General features: G+C 47.8%; 9 protein-coding genes and 1 non-coding gene across 10 annotated transcripts; 5 read left to right on the forward strand and 5 right to left on the reverse strand.

Moving 5' to 3' along the window:
• Positions 1-477: 477 nt before the first annotated feature.
• Positions 478-1,242, forward strand: F9C07_8570 (uncharacterized protein; the record flags this gene model as incomplete). Its single annotated transcript, XM_041286833.1, has 1 exon — positions 478-1,242. The coding sequence occupies one exon, from the start codon at positions 478-480 to the stop codon at positions 1,240-1,242; it is 765 nt and encodes a 254-aa protein (XP_041149131.1).
• Positions 1,243-1,811: 569 nt separating this feature from the next.
• Positions 1,812-2,534, reverse strand: F9C07_8571 (adenine phosphoribosyl transferase; the record flags this gene model as incomplete). The annotated part of the gene is made up of 2 exons (XM_041293884.1): positions 1,812-1,966; positions 2,042-2,534. 2 exons carry the CDS (start codon positions 2,532-2,534, stop codon positions 1,812-1,814), a joined length of 648 nt encoding a protein of 215 aa, XP_041149130.1.
• A 2,322-nt stretch (positions 2,535-4,856) lies between these two features.
• Positions 4,857-4,940, reverse strand: F9C07_t218. The gene has a single exon. It is a non-coding gene; the product is annotated as a tRNA-Lys (tRNA).
• A 445-nt stretch (positions 4,941-5,385) lies between these two features.
• F9C07_8572 (uncharacterized protein) lies at positions 5,386-7,096 on the forward strand (the record flags this gene model as incomplete). Its single annotated transcript, XM_041293889.1, has 2 exons — positions 5,386-5,535; positions 5,750-7,096. 2 exons carry the CDS (start codon positions 5,386-5,388, stop codon positions 7,094-7,096), a joined length of 1,497 nt encoding a protein of 498 aa, XP_041149129.1.
• A 326-nt stretch (positions 7,097-7,422) lies between these two features.
• F9C07_8573 (uncharacterized protein) lies at positions 7,423-8,130 on the reverse strand (the record flags this gene model as incomplete). Its single annotated transcript, XM_071511792.1, has 1 exon — positions 7,423-8,130. One exon carries the CDS (start codon positions 8,128-8,130, stop codon positions 7,423-7,425), a length of 708 nt encoding a protein of 235 aa, XP_071367820.1.
• Positions 8,131-8,421: 291 nt separating this feature from the next.
• Positions 8,422-9,757, forward strand: F9C07_1766674 (uncharacterized protein). Its single transcript, XM_041286835.2, has 4 exons — positions 8,422-9,064; positions 9,146-9,159; positions 9,267-9,440; positions 9,595-9,757. Exons 1-3 carry the CDS (start codon positions 8,631-8,633, stop codon positions 9,320-9,322), a joined length of 504 nt encoding a protein of 167 aa, XP_041149128.2. The 5' UTR covers positions 8,422-8,630; the 3' UTR covers positions 9,323-9,440; positions 9,595-9,757.
• Positions 9,758-10,038: 281 nt separating this feature from the next.
• F9C07_8575 (C2 domain protein) lies at positions 10,039-14,382 on the reverse strand (the record flags this gene model as incomplete). The annotated part of the gene is made up of 5 exons (XM_041286831.2): positions 10,039-10,929; positions 10,997-11,581; positions 11,688-12,159; positions 12,209-12,394; positions 12,443-14,382. The coding sequence occupies 5 exons, from the start codon at positions 14,380-14,382 to the stop codon at positions 10,039-10,041; spliced, it is 4,074 nt and encodes a 1,357-aa protein (XP_041149127.2).
• A 751-nt stretch (positions 14,383-15,133) lies between these two features.
• F9C07_8576 (uncharacterized protein) lies at positions 15,134-15,939 on the reverse strand. Its single transcript, XM_071511793.1, has 4 exons — positions 15,881-15,939; positions 15,690-15,812; positions 15,310-15,621; positions 15,134-15,242 (listed from the first exon to the last, which is right to left on the reverse strand). The coding sequence occupies exons 2-4, from the start codon at positions 15,810-15,812 to the stop codon at positions 15,213-15,215; spliced, it is 465 nt and encodes a 154-aa protein (XP_071367821.1). The 5' UTR covers positions 15,881-15,939; the 3' UTR covers positions 15,134-15,212.
• A 364-nt stretch (positions 15,940-16,303) lies between these two features.
• F9C07_8577 (putative SNF2 family helicase/ATPase) lies at positions 16,304-21,292 on the forward strand (the record flags this gene model as incomplete). The annotated part of the gene is made up of 1 exon (XM_041286834.1): positions 16,304-21,292. One exon carries the CDS (start codon positions 16,304-16,306, stop codon positions 21,290-21,292), a length of 4,989 nt encoding a protein of 1,662 aa, XP_041149126.1.
• Positions 21,293-21,717: 425 nt separating this feature from the next.
• On the forward strand, positions 21,718-22,772 carry F9C07_8578 (uncharacterized protein; the record flags this gene model as incomplete). Its single annotated transcript, XM_071511794.1, has 3 exons — positions 21,718-21,841; positions 22,186-22,272; positions 22,726-22,772. 3 exons carry the CDS (start codon positions 21,718-21,720, stop codon positions 22,770-22,772), a joined length of 258 nt encoding a protein of 85 aa, XP_071367822.1.
• Positions 22,773-24,970: the final 2,198 nt, after the last annotated feature.

The raw sequence follows: 24,970 nt of genomic DNA on the forward strand, positions 1-24,970 counted from the left end.
AGGCCAACATTGGTTTTCAAATCACGTAAAAAAAAAATAAGAGAAAAGAAAAGAAAAAAAAGAGGGAAGACAGCATGCAGAATCTGGGCTTTCGTAATATCCTCTGTTTCCCTGCGTGCAGTCTCCTCCCATATAGGTGGGAGTTCTATATCTACTACCCAGCCAGGACCCGAAATCTGGTTCAGATGGCGAAAGTCCCAAACTTTCCACGGAAATCACACCGAGGAACCGAAGACAAGATAAATCTATCTCCACTTGCCATCGATCGGATGGGTCCTCCGCATATTTAAATACATGCTTGATTTTCCTTTGCACCAACCGTCCTTTCTACTACTTGACATTCATTCTCTTTGACTCCCTGACTGTATTTTCCCCCTTCGATCATTTTGGGGGCTCTCTACACCTAGTCGTCCAAGCATAGCAGACCTTATAATCCATCTTTCAAGCGCTACATAACATACGCAACGAGCATTCAAGATGCATATTCAGGACACAACTATCGTTAAACCCCCTACATTAAACCAACAAGATATCAAACTTGACCCGACAGCTCACACAAAAATCACAATCACTACCGACCCCTCCCCCTCGGACAGTGGTATAACAACCCCGCAACAGACCAAACCGCGCCCGCTTTACTTCGCCTATGGATCCAATCTCTCCTTCACACAGATGCGTCTCCGCTGCACATGCGACCCTGATCTCTCATCTAAGCCGGTCGCCATCGCTCGCCTAGATCATTGGCGCTGGTTGATCTGCCAGGCTGGCTATGCGAATGTGGTACCGCCCGCTGAGTTACGTGTTGGCCGGGAAGCAGATGAGGGCGAAGATGTACCTGTTTCTGGGGACGAGGATACGGTTTATGGGATATTGTATGAGATGGATATCGAGGATGAGAGGTTGCTTGATGGCTACGAGGGTATTGACCGGTCGGCGCTGCCATCGCGGGCTACGCACAAGGTTCCTGCGCATATCCGACCGACGGAGCAAGGCCATGGGGACTATAATAAGTGGTATGTCCCTGCTACGGTGACGGTGTGGTTGGATGAGGAACAGAGGAAACGGAGGGAAGGCGGGGTTATCGAGACCTTAGTCTATGTGGATGAGGAGAGGGTGAGGGTAGGCCCCCCGAGAGACGAGTATATTCCGCGGATGAACCGTGCGATCCGCGAGGCGGAGTCTTTGGGCTTCCCTAAGAAGTGGGCTGATAAGGTGATGAGAAAGTCAATCCCTTTGAACTAGGATGTCATTGGTTTTTTTTGCCTTCATAGATAACGCCGCGCGTGATGTTTGCAACTAGACAAGACTTGATGATTGAACGATTACAATGGTTCAAGTTATTTCAATAACCATATGCGATGTAATAAGAAGTTGCCATATTATCGCTATCCATATGCAGAGTCTATAGTATGCTCCAGCAGCAAAGTGTGATATGAAAGTGGATACGCATTTCCGTTTCCCTGCATGCCCTAGAAAACAAGTGCATGATGTATGTCATTGTTCCGACTTCATCGATCCCGGTATTCCATCCGATGAGCGAAGGTGAACTCCAACGAAAACGAAAACCGCGGCAGGGCACGCATCGTGCTTCTAATTTCCTTGAGACTTACAGCCCTTCCGATGAGATGTAGCCCATTTTATAATCATCGCTGGCATGTACCGACCAGTCGAGATTCAAACCCGAGCGCCTGGTTGCGGGGAAGCGAAAACATGCGTACTTTTTCTGTTTTCTTTGTTACAATGAAACCCGTCTACGGGCAGCACAATGATAATGATCAGGTAAATAGAAAGCAAGTGTCGTTGGTCGGCAGTTAATGCTTTTCTTCCTGGCCGGAGAGGAGAGTATAAACCGGAGCAGGAAGCTTTTCCCGTCCCTTAAGAAACTCAAGTTCGAGAATAAAAAGGAAGCTCATGAGCTCGCCACCCATCTTCTTGATAAGTTCACCCGCCGCCCAGGCCGAACCGCCTGTTGGGATATAGTCAGTATTGCTTATTCCTGGAAAAGGAGACTGTCTAGATATAAACTGAAGAATATACACACCAGTTGCAATAATATCGTCCACCACAATCACCTTCTGGCCAGGCTTAATCGAATCAGCCTGCATCTGGAAGAAGTCCTGGCCGTATTCCTTCTCGTAGGCCTGGGTTGCACATGGTCCGGGCAGTTTACCCTGCTTGCGCACAGGGACAAAGCTCGCGCCAAGTCTCAAAGCGAGGCTGGGGCCGATAAGGAAGCCGCGGGCCTCGAGACCAACAATAACATCAGGCTTCTGGTCGCCGTGGTTCTGAAGGATGTGCAACTCTAGGCTGCGAAGAAGGGCTTCATGCAAGGTAGGATTGGCAAAGATAGGTAGAATGTCTTCGAACAAGATTCCAGGGGACGGGAAGTCGGGGAACTGGCGGAGAGCGGCGCGCAGGCTTATTTTAAGACTGGCGAGTTCGGCGGTGGGGGTGGAAGAGGAGGGGGACTGTCCGGCGACTTGGGCGGCGGCGGCATCAGGCTGTTGGTGAGAGTTAGGAGTTGGTTGGGACATGATGAGAAGAAAAAGAAAGAAAGGAAAAAGAAGAGAGAAAGAAAGAAAAAGGAGGAATAGAAAACAGGAGGGTAAGGGTGCTTGAAAAGTAAAATAGTTCAATTCGAAGTGATAAGCACGAGCGGGAAAAAGGGAGGGGAAAAAAAAAAAAGAAAAGAAAAAGAAAAAATTGACCCCTCGAAGATCTTTGTGGTGGTGTATGAATTGTGAACGCCGATGTATTTTTACAGTATTCCAGCGGAAAGTGCTTTAACCCTCTCAACTCACTTAACCGCGCATTGCTGAATTTGTATTGAAGATGTGTTGTACTATGATCTTATGATTTCATTTCAAACGGAAAGTCAATCCATAGATCTCTGTTAGTCCATTTGTCGCTACCAGGCTGAGGGGTCCAAATCGTCAAGATTCAAGCCGTATCTTGCGTCTTTCTGTACTGGTTTGCGATAATACCGCAAATACGCAGTGGAAACCAAAGAAAAATGTATGTATGTACCCCTCTCGATGACTTGTTTCGTTGCTAAGGGTCTAGAATCCATCAATCAGTCACTGCAATTGATGTTGACATGTTTGCAGTATTGCTACTGCTAATCTACTAATTTTTCCTAGTTTACCATGTTGTTATCCCATCTACTTCCATTTGTCAGGGCTAATGGTCTCATACTGACCCATGATATATGTACAGACTACTAGTATCTCAGCCCCTCCCTAATGAGCCATGATGCAAGTTTCTTGCGTTGCCTGCCTTCTTTTTTCCGTCTTGCCCCCCCCCCCTCCACTCTCTCTCCTTTCCCCCTTCTCTTAGTGGCACTTCCTTACAGGCAGTAGAACGGAGGATAGTAAGTAGTAGTATTGCCTAGCCTAACAGTTTCGTTGAATGAAACCAAGACTTGCAAGATCTACCATGGACGGTTCAAGTCTGCGTGGATATAACACTCGTCTTGTTATACATATCGGCGGATTACACGACAACAACCCACACATGCGGTCAGGGTTATCAAGCAGTGGATTGGATCAACAAGCCACGATGGATCCCCGGGTTAGGAATGATTGGACCATCATTCCCTTTCTGGTTTCCCTGCACTCCATAATCACCAATATACTTTACTGGAAATTAGACCGAATGTCCAGTCTGCCCACCATACTCCAGGTACTCCGATCCGTTGTGAGTCAAGGCGATAATAGTACTATTTATTACGACTATTGATCTCAATACTAATCAGTATCTCTTCCTATGTGGATTCATTGCTGTTCTTCCAATGACATCTTCGGATCAAGCATAGAATCGTACATGCTTATAGCAATTACTTACAAACTACATCGTAAACTACATCGTCGTCTGCTACTGCGAGAAGACTTGCGCAAGGTCAAGAGATTTGCCACATTATTGTCTTACTCCCCCAATGCACCTCACTCATATGGCTGTCTTTATTTATGTCTCGTGTGTGACAGTCCCATATCCACTAATACTAGGCTCAGATCATCATGCAACCCTCGGATTTTCCGCGTCGTTTTCGCGCTTGGTTCCTGGATTAACTAAATACTTACTATTGTAGTTCCTCACCCAACCCTCCATGCCCCCGGAAATAGCTGATATCGGTGAACCCACAAATAGTACTCAAAATACTCAAAGTGACCCGACAACAGACTGCCTGTATGTAATTGTTAAGATCGAGATATATATCTGTAGAGTACACCCAATCATTTCCTTCTTCCTGAAAGCCCCCAGCCAGTTTCGTATGTAGCGGACGGAAGTCAATGCCAATTGTTTCCACGCTGAAACTCACTCAGCCTGCATGACGGTGCCCTGACTGTTACACATCCACAGGTATACCGACTAATCATAACTGAGAAATAGAGGAATACCACTCGCCTCCCCCACAATGCAGCTCAACACCTGCAGCCACCTGCAGCACCAAGGTAGCCATCACTGCCAATGCATGCCGCTGACCACGCCGCACGGATGTCCATATTCCTGCCTGACTTTGTCTAGGCTACGGCCCCCTTGGTTCTGGTGACGAAATCAATACTGCGCATGCAACCCAGAAAATACCCCAACGGGGTCCGATGAGCCGTGAACCAAGTTGGATCGACGCTTCTCTAACATCCTAGATTGTCTCGTTCGACCATTACAGAAGCTCTTTGTTATGGTATGCTGTGTACAATGTGATATTGTCAGTTGCTAAAGTTCGACTTCAAATATTTATTAAAGAGTAATTGGGGAAGAGCGAAAGAAGAAAATAAAAAAAAAAAAAAAAAAAAAAAAAAAAAAAAAAAAAAAGAGGCCCATAGAACCGTTCGACCCTATCAGGAGGCAAAAGGAAAAGCCGAACGCGGGGGTCGAACCCGCAACCTTGAGATACCGTGATGACTAAGAGTCTCACGCTCTACCGATTGAGCTAGCCCGGCTACTTGTTGAGAACGGCTTAGACTAAATGTAAAATAGGGGAAAAAGGGCGTAGAATGCTGGGACTAGTTTCAACGTATTGCTACTGCTACTTCTTCTTTTTATACATCAAATCTGCACGTACTATACCATGCTACTCCTGCAATATCCATAGTCACTTGGTCCCCTATAGCCGTAATCTATCTTCATATGAATAGCACTAATGGCACGCTATAGCAATTTAGCACAGGCTGCCATCACCTCTATGTTAGTAATCACATAACACGTGACCAGAAGCACGGGCCACCTCGCTTAGCAATTCTTCATATGTTCTTCGGCAGTGATCTTCCCGCTTTCTTTCTTCTCCTGCCATCTTACCTCATGTCTTTCAAGCTGCACTTCTGCTCATTGCAGAAGTGCTCCTTAAGCTTAATCTATCAGATGTAATCACCATTGCTCAAAAGCACTATGTCTCCTGCACCTGTCGCTGCCTCTCAGCAGCAGGACTCACAACTTCAAACCCTGGCCAAAGCTTTCGAAGCTCTTCTGCTAACCACTCAGCAATATATCTGCAAGGAGAGAATCTTGCAACAAAGGCTGGAATATGCTTATGACGAGGTAGGCACTCTACCCTTCTCAACCCCACTCAAAACCTTCTGTCCCCTTTGCCTCAAATGATGAGAAAAATCGATTAGCTCTAGATCAGGAGTCGCATTTGCGGCGGTGACGGATATATCATGTATTATCTGATGAGGCATCTCAAACTTCGTCTTCTCCACTTACCTTGGTCATGCTGTACTTGAAGCGTATCCTTGTACTAACGGTCACTTAGTATATGAAGCTCGCAGGTCGACTTCCCGGCGGTCTTGACACTCATGCCAAGATTGTCTCAGAGAAGATCCGCGGTCACTCCTCCGAATCCGAGAACCAAGAATCCGTGTCTTTCAGTCCTCCGGATGTAGTAAGAGCACTAGCAGAGTCTGGGAATGTAGGCGACCAGACTCTGAAACCAATAGCGGACGGGGTGGTGTGTTACAAATCTGTCCTGAATTCGCAGAGTGTCCCCGACCTCAACCCATGTCTTGTTGCCACTAGGGCCGGAGCTCCTGGCTCTTTAGAAAAAGACTTCACCACCAAGGGCACTCAGGGGAATCTGCACTGCCCATTCGCAAAATCCAAGATTATGCCATCTCAGAATGGGATGGCTAATGGGATTGAGAATCCTTTCAAGATCCAGAATGGTGACTCGTGTGGACACGAAAGTTTAGACCCCATAAAGGCTGAACGAAATGATAGACATTCTAGTCAGACTCCTTCGGTGAGGACATCGACTACCCAATGTCCTGTTGCCCGGTGCCCCATTAGATACCTAGACCAACATAGCCCGGAAGAAATTGCCGACTATGTTGAAAGACACAAACACGAAATACCCCGAAGCCATGCTATTTGTGTCCAACGTTATCAAAAGGATTCTCATAGCATGCGGCATCTAGATGCAAAATATGGTAGTCTCATTAATATGATTCGAGGGTTATCAGTCAAACATCAAGCGTTCCTCCCGAACCGTGGTAATAGCGGCGCGCCGACATCCAGTTCCTCTGCCGAACGAGTGGAAAAGTGGGCGGAAGAGGTTGGCATGAACCCGGAGCTACAGCCCTCTACCAAAGAGGCCGAGACAGTGGACGACGATGGTAGGGAGGGCCGCTTTGACCGTCCGCTACGTGAGGTCCGCGTTGGTGAATCTCCAAGCAGGCCTTGGGGAATCCCTGTCCCGATGCCCTTGCCTCCTTCAGCATCGCCTCCGCCGGCGGCGGCCTTACCTGAGAAGTCTGAGAAGCCGCCTGAGGAAAAAACCATTGGGTTCTCTTCAATCCCGCCCCGTGACGCTACACAACAGGCGCCTACTACGGCACCCAAATCTGGTCGTTGCCCTTTCGGCCATGGTGCGGCTCCAGCTGTCAATGTAGTGACGGAGACACAGACCATTCGCGATCATGGGAAGATGAACGGAACCATTGAAAATGCTCAGCAGGATTCCGGAGAACAACCACCCGTTCATCCTCCACCAACCAACTCCTCGGCCAGTATCGTATTCAACGGCCCTGTATTCTTCGGCTTCTCCCCGGAGCAGACTTCTTCTTTCTTACAGCAATTGGGATCTCTTGTCAATAAACATTGACATTCATGAATCGTGTCTTGTAACTGTTGCCAGCGTTCCCTTATGTGTTTCATGTTCTAGCTATGATGAATATGATGACGACACCATGAATACGAGGACATATTTACCACCTCACCGGCCTTGTGTGCATACATATCTTTAGTGTATATCCCAGTGGAATGTCTTTACCTTTTATATAATAATCCTCGTTTGAAATGCGATACCTCATTGGCCAGCTCAACATGTGATTATCAGTTCCCAGTGTTGAACAGTGCTTTCCACGGAAGTAACAAGTCAATTCTAAGCCCTGGATAATATGTATGGACGACTCAAATCTAGGGGTAAAGCTAAGATACATGCTTTGCTGTCTGGTAGTTTCTCGATCTCATCCCCTCTTCTACCAGCTCGGGTGGTTCTCTGGAAAGATCAGTTAAAGCCGAACAACACTTGATATCTCTGCAGAAAATGGCACCGAGTCTTTCTAGAACAATGCACCGTTCCTCCATTGACAAGGCATTCCGCACTGCTGTGTCACTGGTTGGGAGTTCTCTATCCAAAACCCATACACCTTCTCCCTCCGGGTAACCAATGCGACGGAAAACTGAGAATGCTGGCTCCAGCTTGTGTAGCTCACTACACCTTCCATCGATCCATAGCCCATCTGAGAGATGTGAGGGATACCAGGAACCCCCGAATGGACGAAGTTGCTCACAAAAGAGATTCTCTTCGTCGCGATCCCAGGATCTCTCGGATGAGTTGAAGCGGTCAATATTCAGATATTGAAGTTCTAGGGCGCTTAGCTCAGCCATCCATATACCTCCTGATGAAGGGTAGCATGCGGCTCTGCCGGTACTGATATCATAGCGCGCTGTGGGCAGAGAACAATTATGGTCCGCAATTCCTATGCTGGTGACCTCGTTGAAGGAGGGAAGATGCTTGGTGGGGTAAATATGGTGGCCATAGAGGGTCTGGTACAAAATCAAAGCCAGCAAGGATATAGAGGAGGTCACAAAGATGGTTTTAGTAAAGGTATGGACCAGTGAAATCCAGGGCATATCCGGAGATGGACTTGTACTATTTTGGACATGTCTGCCATTTTTGGTCTGGGAATTGTTCCGTTTATCTCGGTGGGCCATGTGCGGTGCTAGAATGAAATTTAACTATCTCTGTTCGTATATACATACTTTCAAGTACTCCGTACTCCGTACTTTATATGGACAGTTAAATCATAGTGGAGATCATCTGGTTTGCATTGTCGATCATTGCCAAGAACTTGTCGACGTCAAGACTTGCATGCTTTATCTATCTAGCAAGGCGGTATTCCATCTTCCCCTCCAGCCTCATCCCCTCTCTTGGTAGGTTTATCATAAACTATCCTTGCAGGAGGTGGCATCATCCGAGAGAGATAACCTATAACTCGAGAAGTTAAATTTCTTTTTTTGATCAAGACAATGGAGTGCCGCATAATAGGTATATACATATAAATAGATATAGATTTAGATATATAAGTCCTCATGTCCATACCTATGTATACCTAGATATAGTTTAACTAGCGATGCCCATTGATTTATACACGCCTAGAGAATATAAAATCTATCCCAATGAGAAGACACTGTACGTATCCTGGTACCTTCCAAGAAAAGAAAAGGAAAAGAAACCAAACGCCCTCCGGGAACAAGACCAAAAGCCCCACCGATGTCGGGAGGGGTCGAATGAAGACAACCCCAACTCTCCGACTATCAATCACCCAAGGACACTCTTTCCCGCGGAATACTTCCAGTATATCCAAATAAATAGGTTGCAGACCCCCCACCTCCTCTCCATACATGTTGCGGATCAGCTCTCGTGTTCTTTCCACTCGAATTGCCCACTCTCAGCTTCTCTCATCACCAACCTCTTCTTTCTATCGTATCCTCCGACCTCAACTCCCCATCCAAATCGTCACTATGTCTGGCATGACCCCTATCTCCGCCGCCGGTGCTTGTCCTCGTGAGTCATTCTGTCGCTATTCAATTGCCATCACCCTGACAAACCGTACAAGATTTAAGCTAACAAATTGACTCGTCGCAGCTGCTGGCCCCTACGTAAGTTCACCAACCGATCAACGAATCGTCTATATATAGTCCTTCCCTTCCATAACCACCCCGCAAAGAAGGCGTTCAATGTTGTTGACGTTTGAATTCTCCTACAGTCCCAAGCCGTCCGTGCCAATGGCCAGATCTTCGTCTCCGGTCAGATCCCCGCTGACGCCTCTGGAAATCTTGTCACCGGAAACATTGGCGACCTGACCCAGGCTTGCTGCAATAATATCAAGGCTATTATCGATGCTGCTGGCTCCAGCGTTGACAAGATCGTCAAGGTCAATGTATGTATAGCTTTCCTTTCGTCCTTTTCTGCCTCCCCCCCCCTCTCCTTCCACCCTATCTTCCCTCCTCCTTTAGTCAACTACCGTCTTACCCCTCTTGGCTCTCTGGCTTTAAAATTACAAGCAGGCTGCGGCTGACCGAGATACTCGACAGGTTTTTCTTACTGATATGGCGAACTTCGCTGAGATGAACGCCACATATGAGAAGTTTTTCACTCATAAGCCCGCTCGTAGCTGTGTCGCTGTTGCCCAGCTCCCCAAGGGCGTGCCTGTAGAGATCGAGTGCATTGCTCTGGCCTAAACCAAAAATGTTTTTATTTTACATGGCATACAATCAAAAGGCAATCAGATGTGATTAGTGTTGAACCGGGCTCGGCCTACTACGACCCTGGATGATTGATCATCGGGAATTAGTGTCTCATTCATTATAAGTAAGAACTTGTAGTAAATACTACCTGAAGACAACAAGCGCATCGTAAGTTCAAACAGACGCTGTGGGAATCATCACGCGCATACAAAATGGCTAAGCGATGCTGGGATACACTTTCAATGGCAGAAAATAGACTCGTTGTAAAAACAATATACGTCCTCATAGCAGTCATCGTCGCCCCAGAGTTCCCGCCATCCTCCCCCCACCAGCCATCAGGCTTTGTTTCACAATGGCATCCGCAGCCGCGGCAGCTGCGAGTCGCTCCTTCTGACGACTTCGATCGCGCAGGTAGCCAGCAGCTTCTGGCCTCATACGAAGGATTCGCAAGATCATGTCATCATTTGGTTCGGCCTGAGCTTCGCGCCATTTTTCCTCCTTCATCTTCTTCATTGTGCCAAGGTTCCGCGAGAGCATGATGCTCTTAGCTCGCCGAGCACCAGGAACGCCGAGGAATCCGCCCGATCCTCCAGAACCAAGATGGGCCGGCGCGGACGCTCGGTTTCTATTGGCCTGCTGCCGAGATATGGTTGCTGAGGCCATTCTCTCAGAGGTGCGAATAAGATTCTCGGTGGGTTCAAAGTAGAAAAAGTTCAGAGATTGAATCTCGTGATACTTGGGCGACTTCAAGATATCAATCGAAACACCGTTTGCTTCACCAGTTTCTTCATCAACAGCGTGGAAAAAATTCAAGAGCAGCACGAGCCAGCGTGAGACTATATCAACCTCCTGCATCGTGAGAGGTTTCTGATGGGATGGCTTGTCGGACAAGGGAGGTACAAGCAAGCATTCAATAGTGCTAAGAACCTCTTTCCATAATCGAGCCATGACCATTTTCATGGCTTCAGATGTCAAGGTCTTGTTCATGATCGCAAAGTTATCATTAAAGTAGTCGAAAAGCGGAGTTAGTGCATTCTCCACATCCACATTTGATGGTCCTGTGGCAGTAGCTTGCGCCTTATTACGGCTAAGAAAGTTGGAAACGCTGGATATACTGAGACCACGCGACAGCAAGGATTTTAGGGTTCGACGCGACAAACAGTGGCTGATATAAGCAGACAGCTATTGGTTGTATTAGAGACGACGCTTGCTATTCAGGGTCCAGAGCCCGGAGTGTGTTTGGACTTACCTTTTCCGTAATTTTGCGTGTCATATCCCTCTCCGTGCGTTTCAATGTGCGGAAGGCTTTACCAAAGTAAAATTGGATGTCGTCCCGTTCTCCCTCCATGCTGACACGGAGTAGCAATCGGCCCTGTGTATCCAGATCAAGCCAATATTCCTTCGGCAAGAAATCACTGAAATGTAAAGGATCCAGTTTGATAGAAGTGCGGCCGACATAATCGTGGTCGCCCACTGCGTCCCAGTCCCATATCGTTGCAATGATGTTCAATGGACCCTGCGTTGTTATATCAACAGAATCATCCCATCGCGGGTTGAGATTGTTGTAAATGATACGAGTTTTGGCAATGCGCTTCTGGTACTCGTCTGTCAGCACTACATATGGGTCACTGCCCCCATTCATATCACAGGCTTTCAAATCTTCGGCTTCCACGACCTTAATTGTGAAAACGTAGGTTGTTGATCTGCGCATCTTCTGCATCTGTGGAGGAGCATGTTTGGCGATAACATCTGCACAGCCATCAACGTTTATTTCACGCTCTAGCTTGTCAAGCTGAGTAAGGGCATATTCAACATTGTTCAGTTTGACTAGTGACTATGAAATCGTCAGTCATGCAAAACAAACCTAACCGGGCAATAAAAGAGAAACTGGAAAAGTCTGAGTTGGGGGGAGGAGAAGAGAAATTAAGGGACTTGCACACCTCGGGAAAGAATTGGAATGGCTCAATCTTCTCTTTACTCGCCCACGCTTCTTTGGCAATTTGCATTAGCTTTTCCTGGGCTGTTTGATTCAGAGCCGCCTCTTGATCCGGTGAGAGCCTGTCCATTTCTCGTGCGAACATCTGCTCCAATGACTCGCAGTACTTTGCAAGGCCATTTGAAATCGATTTGGACAATGCAGTCATGAACTTTGCGTACTGCAAGTCATCATCCCACCCGAGTTGAATCATTTGCTCTACCACCTGATTGAATGAGCGGAATATGTCTATAACGGAGACACTGTGCCGATGCTCCTCCGGAATCATCACATCAGTTGAGTCATCAGCTCGGACGGCAAAGACATCTTGTCTCACAGCCTGCTCTACCCATTCTGCGATCTTCTCCTCTGTCATGCGGATCCACCGCCAGACGAATTCTTCCAGTAAATCCTCAACGCGGAATGGGAAGGGAGCGCTGGTTTCACATTAGTATCGACACTTTGCATTAGCAGCGATGGTCCTACCTAGGGAGTGCCTCAGTGAAGAGTTGACGTATAGCCGTGAGTTGCTTATATAAATCAAAACCATCCTCTATTGGGATTTCCTCTCCTCTCAGCTTGCCCTGTTCGACTATTCGGGCTACCATTTCATGAGCGTCTTCTGCGAATATCGGAAGCACGTTTGAAAGCAAGATCTGGTACGGGTTGACCCTGCATGTTGTGAGTAGAAGACTACAATTTGAGATAACTGCATCTTACCCCATGATCTCCGGATTATTTCGGTAGCGCTTCCTAATCTTCTGGGCAAGTTTTGTTATGGACTCACAAAGCTGAATGATATGGTCGAATTCCCAGGTGTCCTGATCCATTGGGACATACTGTCCGAGGAGGTCTTGATATTTTTCTGTTGCTTTCTGTGCGAGTCCATTTTGAACATAACAACGAAAACGGTCGATATCCTCCAGATCCTCTGTGTAGCTGGGATCAAGCTGAATATGATTCTCTAGAACATACATTACAGGACCAATAGGTCGAGGTTTTCCTTCGTAACAATCCATCATGACGTCGTATAGTTCCCGCAGAAGTGCTTCATGGAGAGAGGAGAGTAACTGCTGCATCGAGAGCAAGTCGTGTACAGTCCACCTGTGTCGGTCAAAGAGAACGGTAGCCACGAAGCTGCTGCGCTTCTTCTCTGACGATGGTGTCTCCTTGATATAGGTAAATGCCGAATCAAGAGTGTCGAGATCAATCTCGTTGTCTACAAATTTCGATCGGACAACTTCCAGGAACAGGACTAGCCTAGAAAAGTGGGGGATTCGCCAACGAAGGCAAACTTCGTTTAAGAACTCGGCTGACTGCTTCGAGAGGAGCTTCATAGACGGGGGTTCAGACGCAAATTGAGTAGCTTCAACTTCGCGGTCTTTCAGGTCATGGCTCAAAGTTTGAGCCAAAATATACCTATACATAGATCGAGGGTCCGGTGGAATGTATGTGTATGTGTCAGATTCATCGGATTCGCTATTGCCATCGCCCATTGATAGCAAACTGAGGTCCACTGGTTGGTCGATTACATATGAAACCGGCCTGTCAGAATTCGTTCTTGACAAATCGCCAGGGGCTGCATCATTGTTGTCTCCGGCATTTGCATTGAACTGTAGAAGCGCACCCCCTGGACTGCTTTTTGCTAGTTCAGGGTTCGCTTGCACGATAGCAAGCATCATTTGGGATAGGTCAGGGCCTTCACTTTTTCTCCAGCTTTCATACGCATCTTCATTCTGAAAGTCTTCCTTGGACATGGTTTTTCGAGTATTTAGACTGAGATGGGTTTGATAGGCTTTGAGGTCCCTGAGAGCCGCCTGCGCAGTCCAGATCTCCCGATGTTTGTCGATATCGGACTGCACTTGAGCGGTGCTTATATCGAAAATCCTTGCGACATGTTGCACCAAAGGCATATCTCTCACCTCATAGCTTAGAGGTACTACAGCTTCCACTGTTGATGGACCGTTAGATTGCACAAGGTCCTGATCCTGGGAAAGGAGTTTATTCTCTAAGATCGATAATCGGTTCGCCAGCTCCGGTCGTTCTTTCGCCCAATCATTATCTTTCAAAATATGTGAAATCAGGCGGACAAAGAGTGCGACATGCCTGTCCACCATGAATTTCCAGTGGTCATCATCTGGATCCTTGCCTTTACTCAGTTCCTTTGTTGCATTTGAGTAGAAGATGAGGACGAGATCTTCGGCTCGCCGATCCTTCTCCATGCGCTTCTTGAATGACTGCTCTTTAAGGGTATTGAGAAATGCAGCAAACGTTCTGACAACCAGGGGGTCCTGATATTCCTTTCTTTTTTCTTTCTTCGTCAAGACGCCCGTCAACCTCTTCTCGAGTTCAGTTATAGAACCATGGGGAAACCGTGTGCTCTTTGAATCCCTAACAAGAGAGAAATCACTCATCAGGTCGTGGAAGGATGTTGATGAGCGCTTGGGCCGCTGGTGAGGAGCGGGTACATTCTGTACACGTCGCGAACGAGGTTGAAGGAGGTATGAGAGGTAAGCGACTCTGAGAGCATATGTGTAGGCTGCCGTAGGGTTCACGGGACGTCGGCGGGACCCAGAAAGGGTGCGCGTGTGGCGAGAATCATTTTGGATACTATTAATCCGTCGGTTGATGCCTCGGGATTGATCAGATGCTGTCGACATGGGGGAGTTTCTCTATCCGAATGTTGCAGCGTTCGGGGAGAGGGGGCAAGGGAGCGGAAAGCGGGACCATGGATAAAACAGTGAGTTCGTACCACCAGCCAGCTCCAGCTGGACTGAAATAAATCGCAAAATGTTCGCTGGGCTCTCCAGGGCCACAGAATTAAGGAGGCGGGACAGATACGAGGGGAAATTGGTAGGAAAATGCCGGCGGGTAGAAAGAAGAAAGGGGGTGTTGTGTTGTGTTGTTGCTGGCGGGAGGCGCTTCTGCTTCTGCACCTGAAACAAAAAGCTGCCCCAAGTAACTGACGTAGTGCTCTATAGGACAGTTAAAAAGCAAAAACTTACAACTCACACTATGCACGCTCATGTCAGCTGCATAACATCTCCTTGCTATGAGAATCTCTAAGTCCAATTTACACTTAAAAGTTGTGTGCATTTTCTGCTCGCTATTACTATCGGTGTCAACGCGATGGGTCTATTCTTTTGACTCCATTCAATCCAAGAGCGTTTGAAACATTGGACAGGCAGAGTACATGGCACATTATAATGGCCATTTGGTGTCTTCTCGAATAACATCTTCACCTATCCCTAATTCCCACGATCTTGTTGAGGCAAGTTGATTAGATACAGAGTACGCACACCCTACGTCAGCCTAGAATCCCGGGCATGAAACGGATATTGAGACTGTTAGGAGATTCCGGAGGCTAGCAGGCCAAGCGGTGAAGAGCAGCCCTCACACCTGAAACCAGACCTTCGATTGACGCGGAAAAGAGAATCGTACTGTACTTATTTACACAACAGGAGAAAAAAAAAAAGCAAACGTCAATCAATCACCAAGAGTCCTCGCCGGATTTGCGGGCCTAATATCAAAATGTAAGTTCAACGTTCAGGCAAAGTGTTCGTCGGTGATATATTTTAGGAACTCACCTTAACAGCATTGGGTCCTCCAAGTTCCTTCTCCAAGCCTTCCGGGTATGTTCTGGGAACACTAGGCTTGTCTGGATAGTAGAAGCTCACGAGACCACAAAATCCAAGGAAGGTTGCAACAAACACGCCCAGGTGGAAGAAGCCCTTACGGGACGTAACATGCGTATACTGTTCAGGACTGAAAACACCGAGAATTTCGTTTTCTTCGTGGACTGGTTCTCCAAAATTCCGTCTCTCTTGCTTGTCCCACCAGTCGCCATGAGGGTCTCTGAAAGCACGCTTAACGCGAGGAGGGTTCTGGTAATTACCATTCTGTGGGTTGAAACCAAACGGGGTCAATTGGTGATAAATAGAACACTATTTTCATAGGAATACCATACCTGCAAAGGATCATCAAGCTCTGCAGCCGCGAGAGTCCTGCCTTGAGAGAAGAAGGCGCGGGGGGCGTTATAACGAACGGCCACCTGTGGCAGGCGCCGGGTCAAAAACCGCTGAGACAGCATCTATTTGTTGCCATTAGTATCAAAGACTTGAGTGAAAGAATCTCGAGCATTCAGAAAATGGTACTCACCCTTCAGCCGTAAAAAATCAGAGGGTGATAATTGGCAAAGGAAGGGGTGAAAGGCTCACTAGACCATAAGATGAAGTGAAAGCGACGATGACGGGGTTCGGATTAATTGGAGGTTTGCGGCAAGGGCCGGTACTTTATGCCTTAGGCATAAACTCAGAGCTTCCGCGGGCGCGCTTACATACACGTCGCTCTGTACTCTTCGTCACAATATGAAAAAACCACTTCCTCACCCATTCTCTCTTCCCGAGGTGTTTATCCGTCCCCAGTCGCGCTACAGTGCCGATAACTATGCCAAATTCCTTGTGGCATTCTAACTTACTTATAGCTACACGTTGATGCCAATTTTCCCTATTTCAACTGTGTCCTCGCTGGGAAAACCGGGGTCAGCTGTGAAGAGGGCCCCTGTCTCAGTGGTTACAAGACATGCAAAACGGCAGCCCGAATGGCATTTCACAACAAGATGAACGCGTGACCCCCGAAATAGAACCTGTCCCTTCCGAACTGTCTGCGTCCCATACATTCGTTGATCCTGTGAACCGCGACCCGATCCTTGCGGAGGTCAAAGAAGACGAGGCCACAACCGATACTACGGAAGGACCTCCATCAAAGAAGCGGAAGCTTGCAGGATCGGCCACTTCCCGTCGCTCGAGCTCAAGGCCGGCATCGCCTCCCTGGAAGAAAGCTGGCGTTGATGGACCAACATCCTTCATTCAGGATGGCAGACGCAAGTCTTCCAGAGTCAATGCGCTACCCCTCGAGTTGCAACCTCCTTCAGACAAAAGGCATACACGAGCAGCACAGAAGCAGTCAGTAGGTAGGAATGTTCTGGGTGGTGGAAAGGCCGTTGCGTCGTCGCCGTCAGCGTTTATGACTCCATCACGCCCCGACAGCAATGGAAAGCCTGCTAGCGGCACAGCAGCAGTCAACGGATCTCCTAGAGGCCTGTCAATAAGAGGGATAGCCGCAGGCCAACAACGTGTTTCACAGTCTCCGGTTTCCAAGGAAACTAATGCACGGACGAGGTCTCGAGGCTCTGGCACTTCAACAGCCTTCCTTCGAACTTCCAGCGTAGCTCTTAACAGTTCTTCTGCTCTGGCAACAAGTGGAACGAGTGATTCTCGAAAAGGGGTCAAAGATATTGACCTTGATGATGGAGATGGGGGGCTACGAATACCTAGGCTGCGAATCAAAGTTAAAAGGCCATCTATCAACATCCAACACCCTTCCCACGTCTTAAACCCTCGGAAGTATGGCTCATTCAAACAATGGCTTGAGAGTGAGGAGGGTAGGGTACGAGACGATGCAGTTATCACGCCATCGGAGGCGCTCGAGGAGGCGAGGAGGAGGTGTCGAATTGCTACAGCAATCGAGCCTGGCGGTCTTCTTAGCCCAGATGTATGTTCTGCTTACCTACCAGAGCAGCAAGACGAACCACTTCCCCAATACTCGCATCAGGACTATCTTGTGGCACACGCGTTGTATTTCAAGAAACTTCTTGACCAAGAACACAAACGCCATCGCCACACGGCAAGGCTTTTCGCTCAATGGTGCGCTGATGCATGGAAGAAACGCAACAAGGATCCAGAGGACATACTTCGGGAACAGCAAGAGGAGATGCGTGGGAAGCGCAAACAGTTAGCCAAGGACCTCCAGAAGATGTTCGACCTGGCTCGCGCAGACGTAGATAGGATGCGCCTGGCACGCTGGGAGGAGGAACGAAAAGCAGAAGACCAGCAAGCTTTGGACCGTGCAATAAAACAGTCCACTATGCTCTTTGAGAGAAGACGAATGGAGATCCTTGGAGAAACGGGAAGTGATGCACTAGAATCTAGCGATGAGGAAGGAGGTGAAACGGACGATACATCTGATGATGGCTCAGATAATGAAAGCAATATGTCATCTACGGAGTCTGGAAGCGAAGATGATAATGCTATCGATGACGATGAGGGTCTAACAGCAGACGAACTCCGATCGAAGTACGCCAACCTTTCTTCACTAAAGGATGATTCGGATCACAGGTCCCAGGCTTCCGATGACACGGCTTCGTCGAGACATACCGATATCTCACAGGTTGGTCGCCTCGCAGATAATGTTGGGGATGCCAACTTACCTTTGGCGGAGCTGTCACCAGAGAAAGTTCAACTCGAGGATGTTGATCCAGTGCTCATGGATGACAGCGACGAAGCGTCTACAGATATGGATGATGATATGGGCGAAAGCGAAGAGGACGAGGATTCCAATGGCTCAAACTCTGATGAGGAAAGTGATGATGGGCCAGGGTTGCTGGGATTCTTTTCTGCGAAAGACTCCCCTTATAATAACAACGATCCTCAGGCTGATGATGAGAATTCTGATGATGACGTTGTAGGCGATGGCACCAATGCGAAGATCGTATCCGAAGAAGAGGACCTGGAAGACACAGACGAAGTGTCCCTGGTTCCTAATGGACCAGCACAGTTAGACTCGACACCCCCTGATGCTGCTAATGACTATACTATGGTCGACAACGTTTCCACTGGAACCAAGGGTACAGATGTTGAAGTAGTAGATGCATCTATTCTTGGTAATCCAGGTGTACCGAATATCCAGGACGGAACTATCCCCATAGAGCCCCCAGGTGACATGGAGAGGGTCCAGCGCGAAACTTATCAGAGCGGAGAACCTTCTAGTGAAGCATCTCCGGGTACACTTGCTACGAAACCTTCCGAGCCGGAGTCTGTGTCATCTTACGATGCACCGGGAGAGAAACCTGCGCAGCCCAGCGAATCGCCTGCTCCAGGGTTGAAGACACCCATTCCACATCTACTTCGAGGAACCCTGCGAGAATACCAACATTTTGGGCTGGACTGGCTTGCTGGTCTATATACGAATCACATTAATGGTATCCTAGCTGATGAAATGGGTCTTGGCAAGACTATCCAGACTATCGCTTTGCTAGCACATCTAGCCGTGGAACACGAAGTATGGGGACCACACCTTGTTGTTGTGCCTACAAGCGTGATCCTTAACTGGGAAATGGAGTTCAAGAAATGGTGTCCGGGTTTCAAAATTATGACTTACTACGGTAACCAAGAGGAGCGGCGACAGAAACGTAGGGGCTGGATGGATGACACGAGCTGGAATGTTCTAATCACTTCGTATCAATTAGTCTTGCAAGATCAGCAGGTTCTCAAAAGAAGAAACTGGCATTATATGATTCTGGATGAAGCGCATAACATCAAGAACTTTCGCTCGCAGAGGTGGCAGGCATTGCTAACGTTCAGGACACGGGCACGACTTTTACTTACTGGTACACCGCTCCAAAATAACCTGACAGAACTTTGGTCGCTCCTGTTTTTCTTGATGCCTTCTGATGGCGATGAGACAGGCATTGAGGGATTCGCAGATCTCAGGAATTTCTCCGAGTGGTTTCGACGCCCGGTGGAGCAAATTCTCGAACACGGCCGAGAGACGATGGACGATGAAGCAAAGCAGGTCGTTACCAAACTTCATACTGTTTTGAGGCCTTATATATTACGCCGTCTTAAAGCAGATGTCGAGAAGCAGATGCCGGCAAAATATGAACATGTCATTTATTGCAGGCTCTCGAAGCGGCAACGGTTTCTCTATGATGGTTTTATGTCCAGGGCACAGACTAAGGAGACTCTCGCTTCCGGGAACTATCTGTCTATCATTAATTGTTTAATGCAGCTACGGAAAGTCTGCAACCATCCAGATCTGTTCGAAACTCGGCCGATATCCACATCCTTCGCGATGTCACGCTCTGTAGCTACCGAATTTGAGACCAAAGAACTTCTCATTCGCCGTCGACTTCTCTTTGAACACCCCCTCGACAGACTTGATTTGGATTTTCTTAACTTGGTCCCTATCTCGAGGGAAGATATATCCCGAAGACTGGCTGATGACAGTACGAGGCTCATGGCTTACGGTCCTTTCAATGTGCTTCGCGAACAGCAGTATCACAGGACTAACTGGGAGATGAACTTCGATGGCTCAACTATACAGTCTACCTTGGATGTATTAGAAAATGACTGTAGGAAGAGGAGGATGGCAGAGTTGGAACGATGCCTGTATTTTGAGTCCAAGCGGCACGGTCGCCGTCCTGTATACGGCAGTACTCTCATTGAGTTCCTCACGGCAGACAGTAAACAGCGGCCGACGTGCAATGGTCCGTTGCGGAAGCGGTCACTGGCAGACTGGCTGTCCAGTCGGTCATCTGTTCTTGCCTCGATGATTTTGTCTATCAAGGAACGTTCGCATGTAATGGATGGTTATGTCCAGCGATTTGCTTGTGTCACTCCAGCTGTGGTCGCCGCTGGAATCACCGAGGCCGCTCTAACTCCTATCGAGACCCGGCATTTAACCAAAAGGGAGAGATTTCCATCCTACGATCCGTTTCATGAAGCTCAAATGCGGCTTTCCATCGCGTTTCCGGACAAGAGACTCCTGCAGTATGACTGCGGTAAACTACAAAGGCTCGACAAATTACTTCGGGATCTTAAGGCTGGAGGCCATCGGGCGCTGATTTTTACGCAAATGACTAAGATGCTCGATATCTTAGAGCAGTTCCTCAACATTCATGGGCATCGATACCTCCGATTAGACGGTACCACCAAAGTCGAGCAGCGCCAGATTCTTACAGACAGGTTCAACAATGACAGCCGCATTCTTGCCTTCATTCTGTCCAGTCGATCTGGCGGATTGGGTATCAACCTGACAGGTGCTGACACTGTGATTTTCTACGATCTCGACTGGAATCCGGCAATGGACAAACAGTGTCAGGATCGGTGTCACCGTATTGGGCAAACGCGCGATGTTCACATCTACCGTTTCGTCTCCGAATATACCATTGAATCCAACATCCTCCGTAAGGCGAACCAGAAGAGGATGCTAGACGATGTCGTCATCCAAGAGGGCGAGTTCACCACAGATTACTTTGCCAAGCTGGATGTTCGCGAGGTGATTGGTAATGAGGAGATGCCGGAGAACCAGGATGAGGCCAGTGCGGCAATGGACCGTGTCCTCGAGAACCGAGTCTCCAGCAGTTCTCGCGTATTCGAACAGGCAGAAGATAAGGAAGATATTGACGCAGCAAAGAATGCCCAAAAGGAGCTGGAGCATGCAGATGACGGTGACTTTGAAGACCGAAGTGCCTCTCAAAATACTCCCGCTCAAACACCTGCCCAGACCCAGGTTGGAACCCCATTAGCCGCCGGCGATGAACTTGGAAATCATGGACCTGGTGTGGACGAATTTGTGGATGCTGAGCCACAAACTGCTCACATCGATGATTACCTCTTACGGTTTATGGAATGGAACTTGAAGGACGAACCGCTCGTTCTACCCCCGGACAAGGGTAAGAAGAAGTCTAAGAAGGGCAAGGAGCATCGTCTTCGCAAAAGACGCCGTTAAGACGAGAAAGAGGTCATGGTGACCACGACAATGTTTTCGATGAAGAGTTTAAGGGCCAAAGCGTCCAATGTAATTGTACTTGTGATTGACTGCTAAAGCTTGTGTATCTGACTCAGTTCCGGCTCCTTCTCGGACTCAATGGATGACCGAGAGGCGAAGGAAGGAATACTGGCTGGAGTTTGGAAGGCGTCCGTCATGGAAGAGAAAAGATTATCATTGTCATTATGGTTATTGATCTGTAGATGTTTCCTTTCTCTCATTTTTTGATTCAGTGAACAGGTGGGTAGTTGATATGATGTGATATCTATGCGTACTCTACCTGCTCTTCACTTGGTCTTCACTTTTTATATTTGATCTAGGGTATGATTGGTTGAGACGCCACTAGCTAGATGTTGGGATACCAGGTGTAGGTTTTGTAATAATATATGATTCGTGATGATGATGATAATGCAGGGCCACCCCATAGTAAGCTTGTGGAGGATGCGTTAGTTTCAGTACGAATAGGGGGATTGCATGCCATCGTTTCAAGCAATAGTAAACTGAAAAGGGGTCCGTCTTCTCTAACACGGTCTAGAATGAGGTCGAAGTTTCATTCACTGCAACTACTGCTAGAGTGTTTAGACATGCTAGGGTATGTGCCACGGATCAATCATAATAAAGCCAGGTCCTGATAAATCGCTCAAGCGAAGCGTAAGTTTATGCGCAACATCGTTCTGAAACATATCCACTTGAAGAGACAGACCAGACCACCTTGAGGTTCGGAATGATTCGGATGTAGTCCTACTGGGTGAAAGGGAGATGGATATTCCGGCTGGAGGGGGGTAAAGCCTCTCTGGACCTGGTATACTCCGTAGTCCAGTCTAATTCAATCTGATTGAGGTTGACACTCAAAGTCGATAACCTGATCCATATTTGGCTGACGGGATTCCTCACAGGCAGAATTGCCGAGACAACAGAAAACCCGCTGAATACGGGCATTGGTAGGTTGGAGTCTAAATTTGGTTGAACCACGGGATCAAGTTGGAGTCGATTCCAAGAAGGAGCGCTGGGAGCAACGGTTGTCTCCAATCCATGTTTCACAAAGCCCCACTGATCAGCCATCAGACTCTTGAAGGGCTGGACCTGGAGTAGCATGGAGGTAGAGGGGAGCATCGATCACCTCCACGGAGGGCGAGGAACACCCGGACCAGGCATGTAGATCCGGGAGTACAGAGAGCTAAGGGCAACAGCGGCCGTTTTCCTGTCCTTGAGGAAGAAGTTCGGCCGTTTCGGAGGAGTGTACAGATCCGGAGACTTCTTTTCACTAGAGCTTGAGCTTCGACAAGTTCACGACGCTTATTCGGGTAATGATGGTTCACTGTCTGTGTTCTCATTCTAAGTGTAGCTTACGGTGGTGGGCTCAGTGGGTTTAGTTGGCACGCGAAGACTGTTAGCCCTGAAGCAACCGGAACTTGCGATTGAACTCTATGTCGCTGGCTAGCTGGTCTGGTTGAGACTTGAGGCCTACCCTGATCTGCAGATGCGGATCCTTCGGCCGAACTGCATACCTAGTATAGTACCATAGACCGAATGGGAAAAGGGGGGGGAGCCTACGGAGTATGAACTAACGGTCAGTGAGTCCATTACGGAGTACTCTCTTGGCTTGAAACAGTCGAAGGTTATGCTAGTTCGGAGTCCATGCCATTGCTGCGGAATTTATTCGGCACACAAGGTGAGAAAAGAAAAGAGCTAGTGGAAAGTTCGGGGTACCTTCTAGTACACCCAAAGGAAAGTTGACAATTATTAGAAGTCTAACCAGAAATTTAATCACCCACGTGGGTGCCAGTAAATGGTTATCCTCATGTACAAGATAACTTACTAAATATTTCCTTTCAAATCTAATGGCCTCGGCGCTATTTGACCTATTGAGTATGGTCTCCGAAAGGCAAAGGATTAGGGTTCCTTGGAAACGGTCGCGAATCACACGGGTACTATGATTTTCAGTGCCGGCTACCGATGCCGGTCACCAAGGCAAATCATCTTTTGCAGTTCCTTTTTCAAAAAAAAAAAAAAAATAAAAAAAAAATAAAATAAAATTGGTAGGTTCAATCAGTTAATCCTGGGGTTACAATTGACCTGATAGGGTTGGTCGATTTACCTTACAGAGTGTCGGTCTGTATACATACATACGTACATGTATGTATTCTCGTCGAAGTGCGGAGTACAGCGCAGTGCATTTGCCGCCTTCTCTGTTCCTGCGACATCGATCGCTTGGATAAAGAAAGAAAACATATTAGATCTAAAGAGAATAACAATAATTTGAACTCTCCAACCGTACGTAAAGGGATGTCTTGCTCAACCAAAGGCATGCAAAGTAAATCAGTGGAGGAGCTGAGGTGCAAGATCTTCTGTCTAGTGGCTCATTCGGCTAGTTTCCCGAGCCAATTATCCGGGTCTAAGTAACTACTTAACTACTACATACTCTGTATGAGAGGTAGCACCTAGTGCAATTTAAGGGCTGTTTATATATATATATATATATCTGCCAATCTTGCAGCATAAGAAACTTTAAACCGTCCATCTAATTCAGCCAGCCACGGCACAGATGCACGAGGATCATCCGCCTGATAACGGGGGTGATAAGCGTGCTACTCAGTAGTACATTTGTATGACAGCTCTGCCCTAAGTCTGCTCACTGCTATGACTTGTGTAGTCAATGGCTATGATGAAATACTGACGGTTACCTACTGCTCTACAAACACCCAATGAAGACACTTGCGGCGGAGCATTGCGCTAGGGACATTCCACAGTTCCAACCTAACCACGGCAGGGGTGTGTAAGTTAGTACAATACGTTGCTGGAAATACTAGGTCGGTCTGCTAACGTATAACGAATATTTACAATTTCCCGGCATCGGGATGAGACCTCACAGTACCTCTCTGTGTTTCACGAACAACGAGAGAGAGCAGGTGTACAGAATAGGTATGATCAACCACATCAAGTTGAGGACGAAAAGCGGCAATCAATCACTTTTGTTGCAGATCAGTTCAGGTCAGGTGTATTTTGAGATATTGCAACGTGGGGAAGGCTAAAGGCCTCTATCAAATCAAATTGACTGACTGGGGCTGTTCCCACCTACGTAGCTGGCTTGGATGAATCCTGCAGCGAGGATTATTGAGGACCTTGGGGAAGATCAACCAAGACTTGTTCTACTGACGAGAGATTGATCGCCATTACTGACCAGTTACCCCTCTCCGACCCTCCAGATCGATTCGGCATCGTTAGGGGATTCGCACGACTCCACTTCAGGCAAGCGGCCGGGCATGTATGTTTGTTCTCCCCTTATCTAGAGCCTTGGAGGGGTAAGTCTGGCTGCGTCTTGCCCGCGTGCTGTCCACTTTGGCACTCTGCAGGCTGTGAACTTTTACTCTCTATCGGAGTCTATCCCTCTCCGGAGTCCCCACTTCTGTCAGGAGCTAGATAGCCTAGTCGCAGCACTATTCCTCTTCTCTTCCTACCAGCATCATCGATAGTGCGTGGGTTCGGTGAATGAGATCATTCCATTTTGTAGGGTTCCTTTTTCTTTTTTCCTTTGCCATTTCCTCCCACTTACTTCGGTCGCCGATATGTTGACGGTGTATTGAATCGTGAACGTTATCGGAAGTAAACCTCCGAATTTTCTGACGTACACTTTTCTGG

Source organism: Aspergillus flavus, chromosome 6, assembly GCF_009017415.1.
Source record: "Aspergillus flavus chromosome 6, complete sequence".
Taxonomy (NCBI): domain Eukaryota; kingdom Fungi; phylum Ascomycota; class Eurotiomycetes; order Eurotiales; family Aspergillaceae; genus Aspergillus; species Aspergillus flavus.

Bases quoted from the DNA above. Each gene is read 5' to 3' on its own strand.
- F9C07_1766674 (XM_041286835.2), top strand. From the start codon at position 8,631: ATGCCCATTGATTTATACACGCCTAGAGAATATAAAATCTATCCCAAT.
- F9C07_8576 (XM_071511793.1), bottom strand. From the start codon at position 15,812: ATGCTGTCTCAGCGGTTTTTGACCCGGCGCCTGCCACAGGTGGCCGTT. The intron at 15,622-15,689 runs GTATGGTATTCC...TTCAACCCACAG, and splicing joins AGCTTGATGATCCTTTGCAG to AATGGTAATTACCAGAACCC. The intron at 15,243-15,309 runs GTGAGTTCCTAA...TTTTGATATTAG, and splicing joins GAGGACCCAATGCTGTTAAG to GCCCGCAAATCCGGCGAGGA.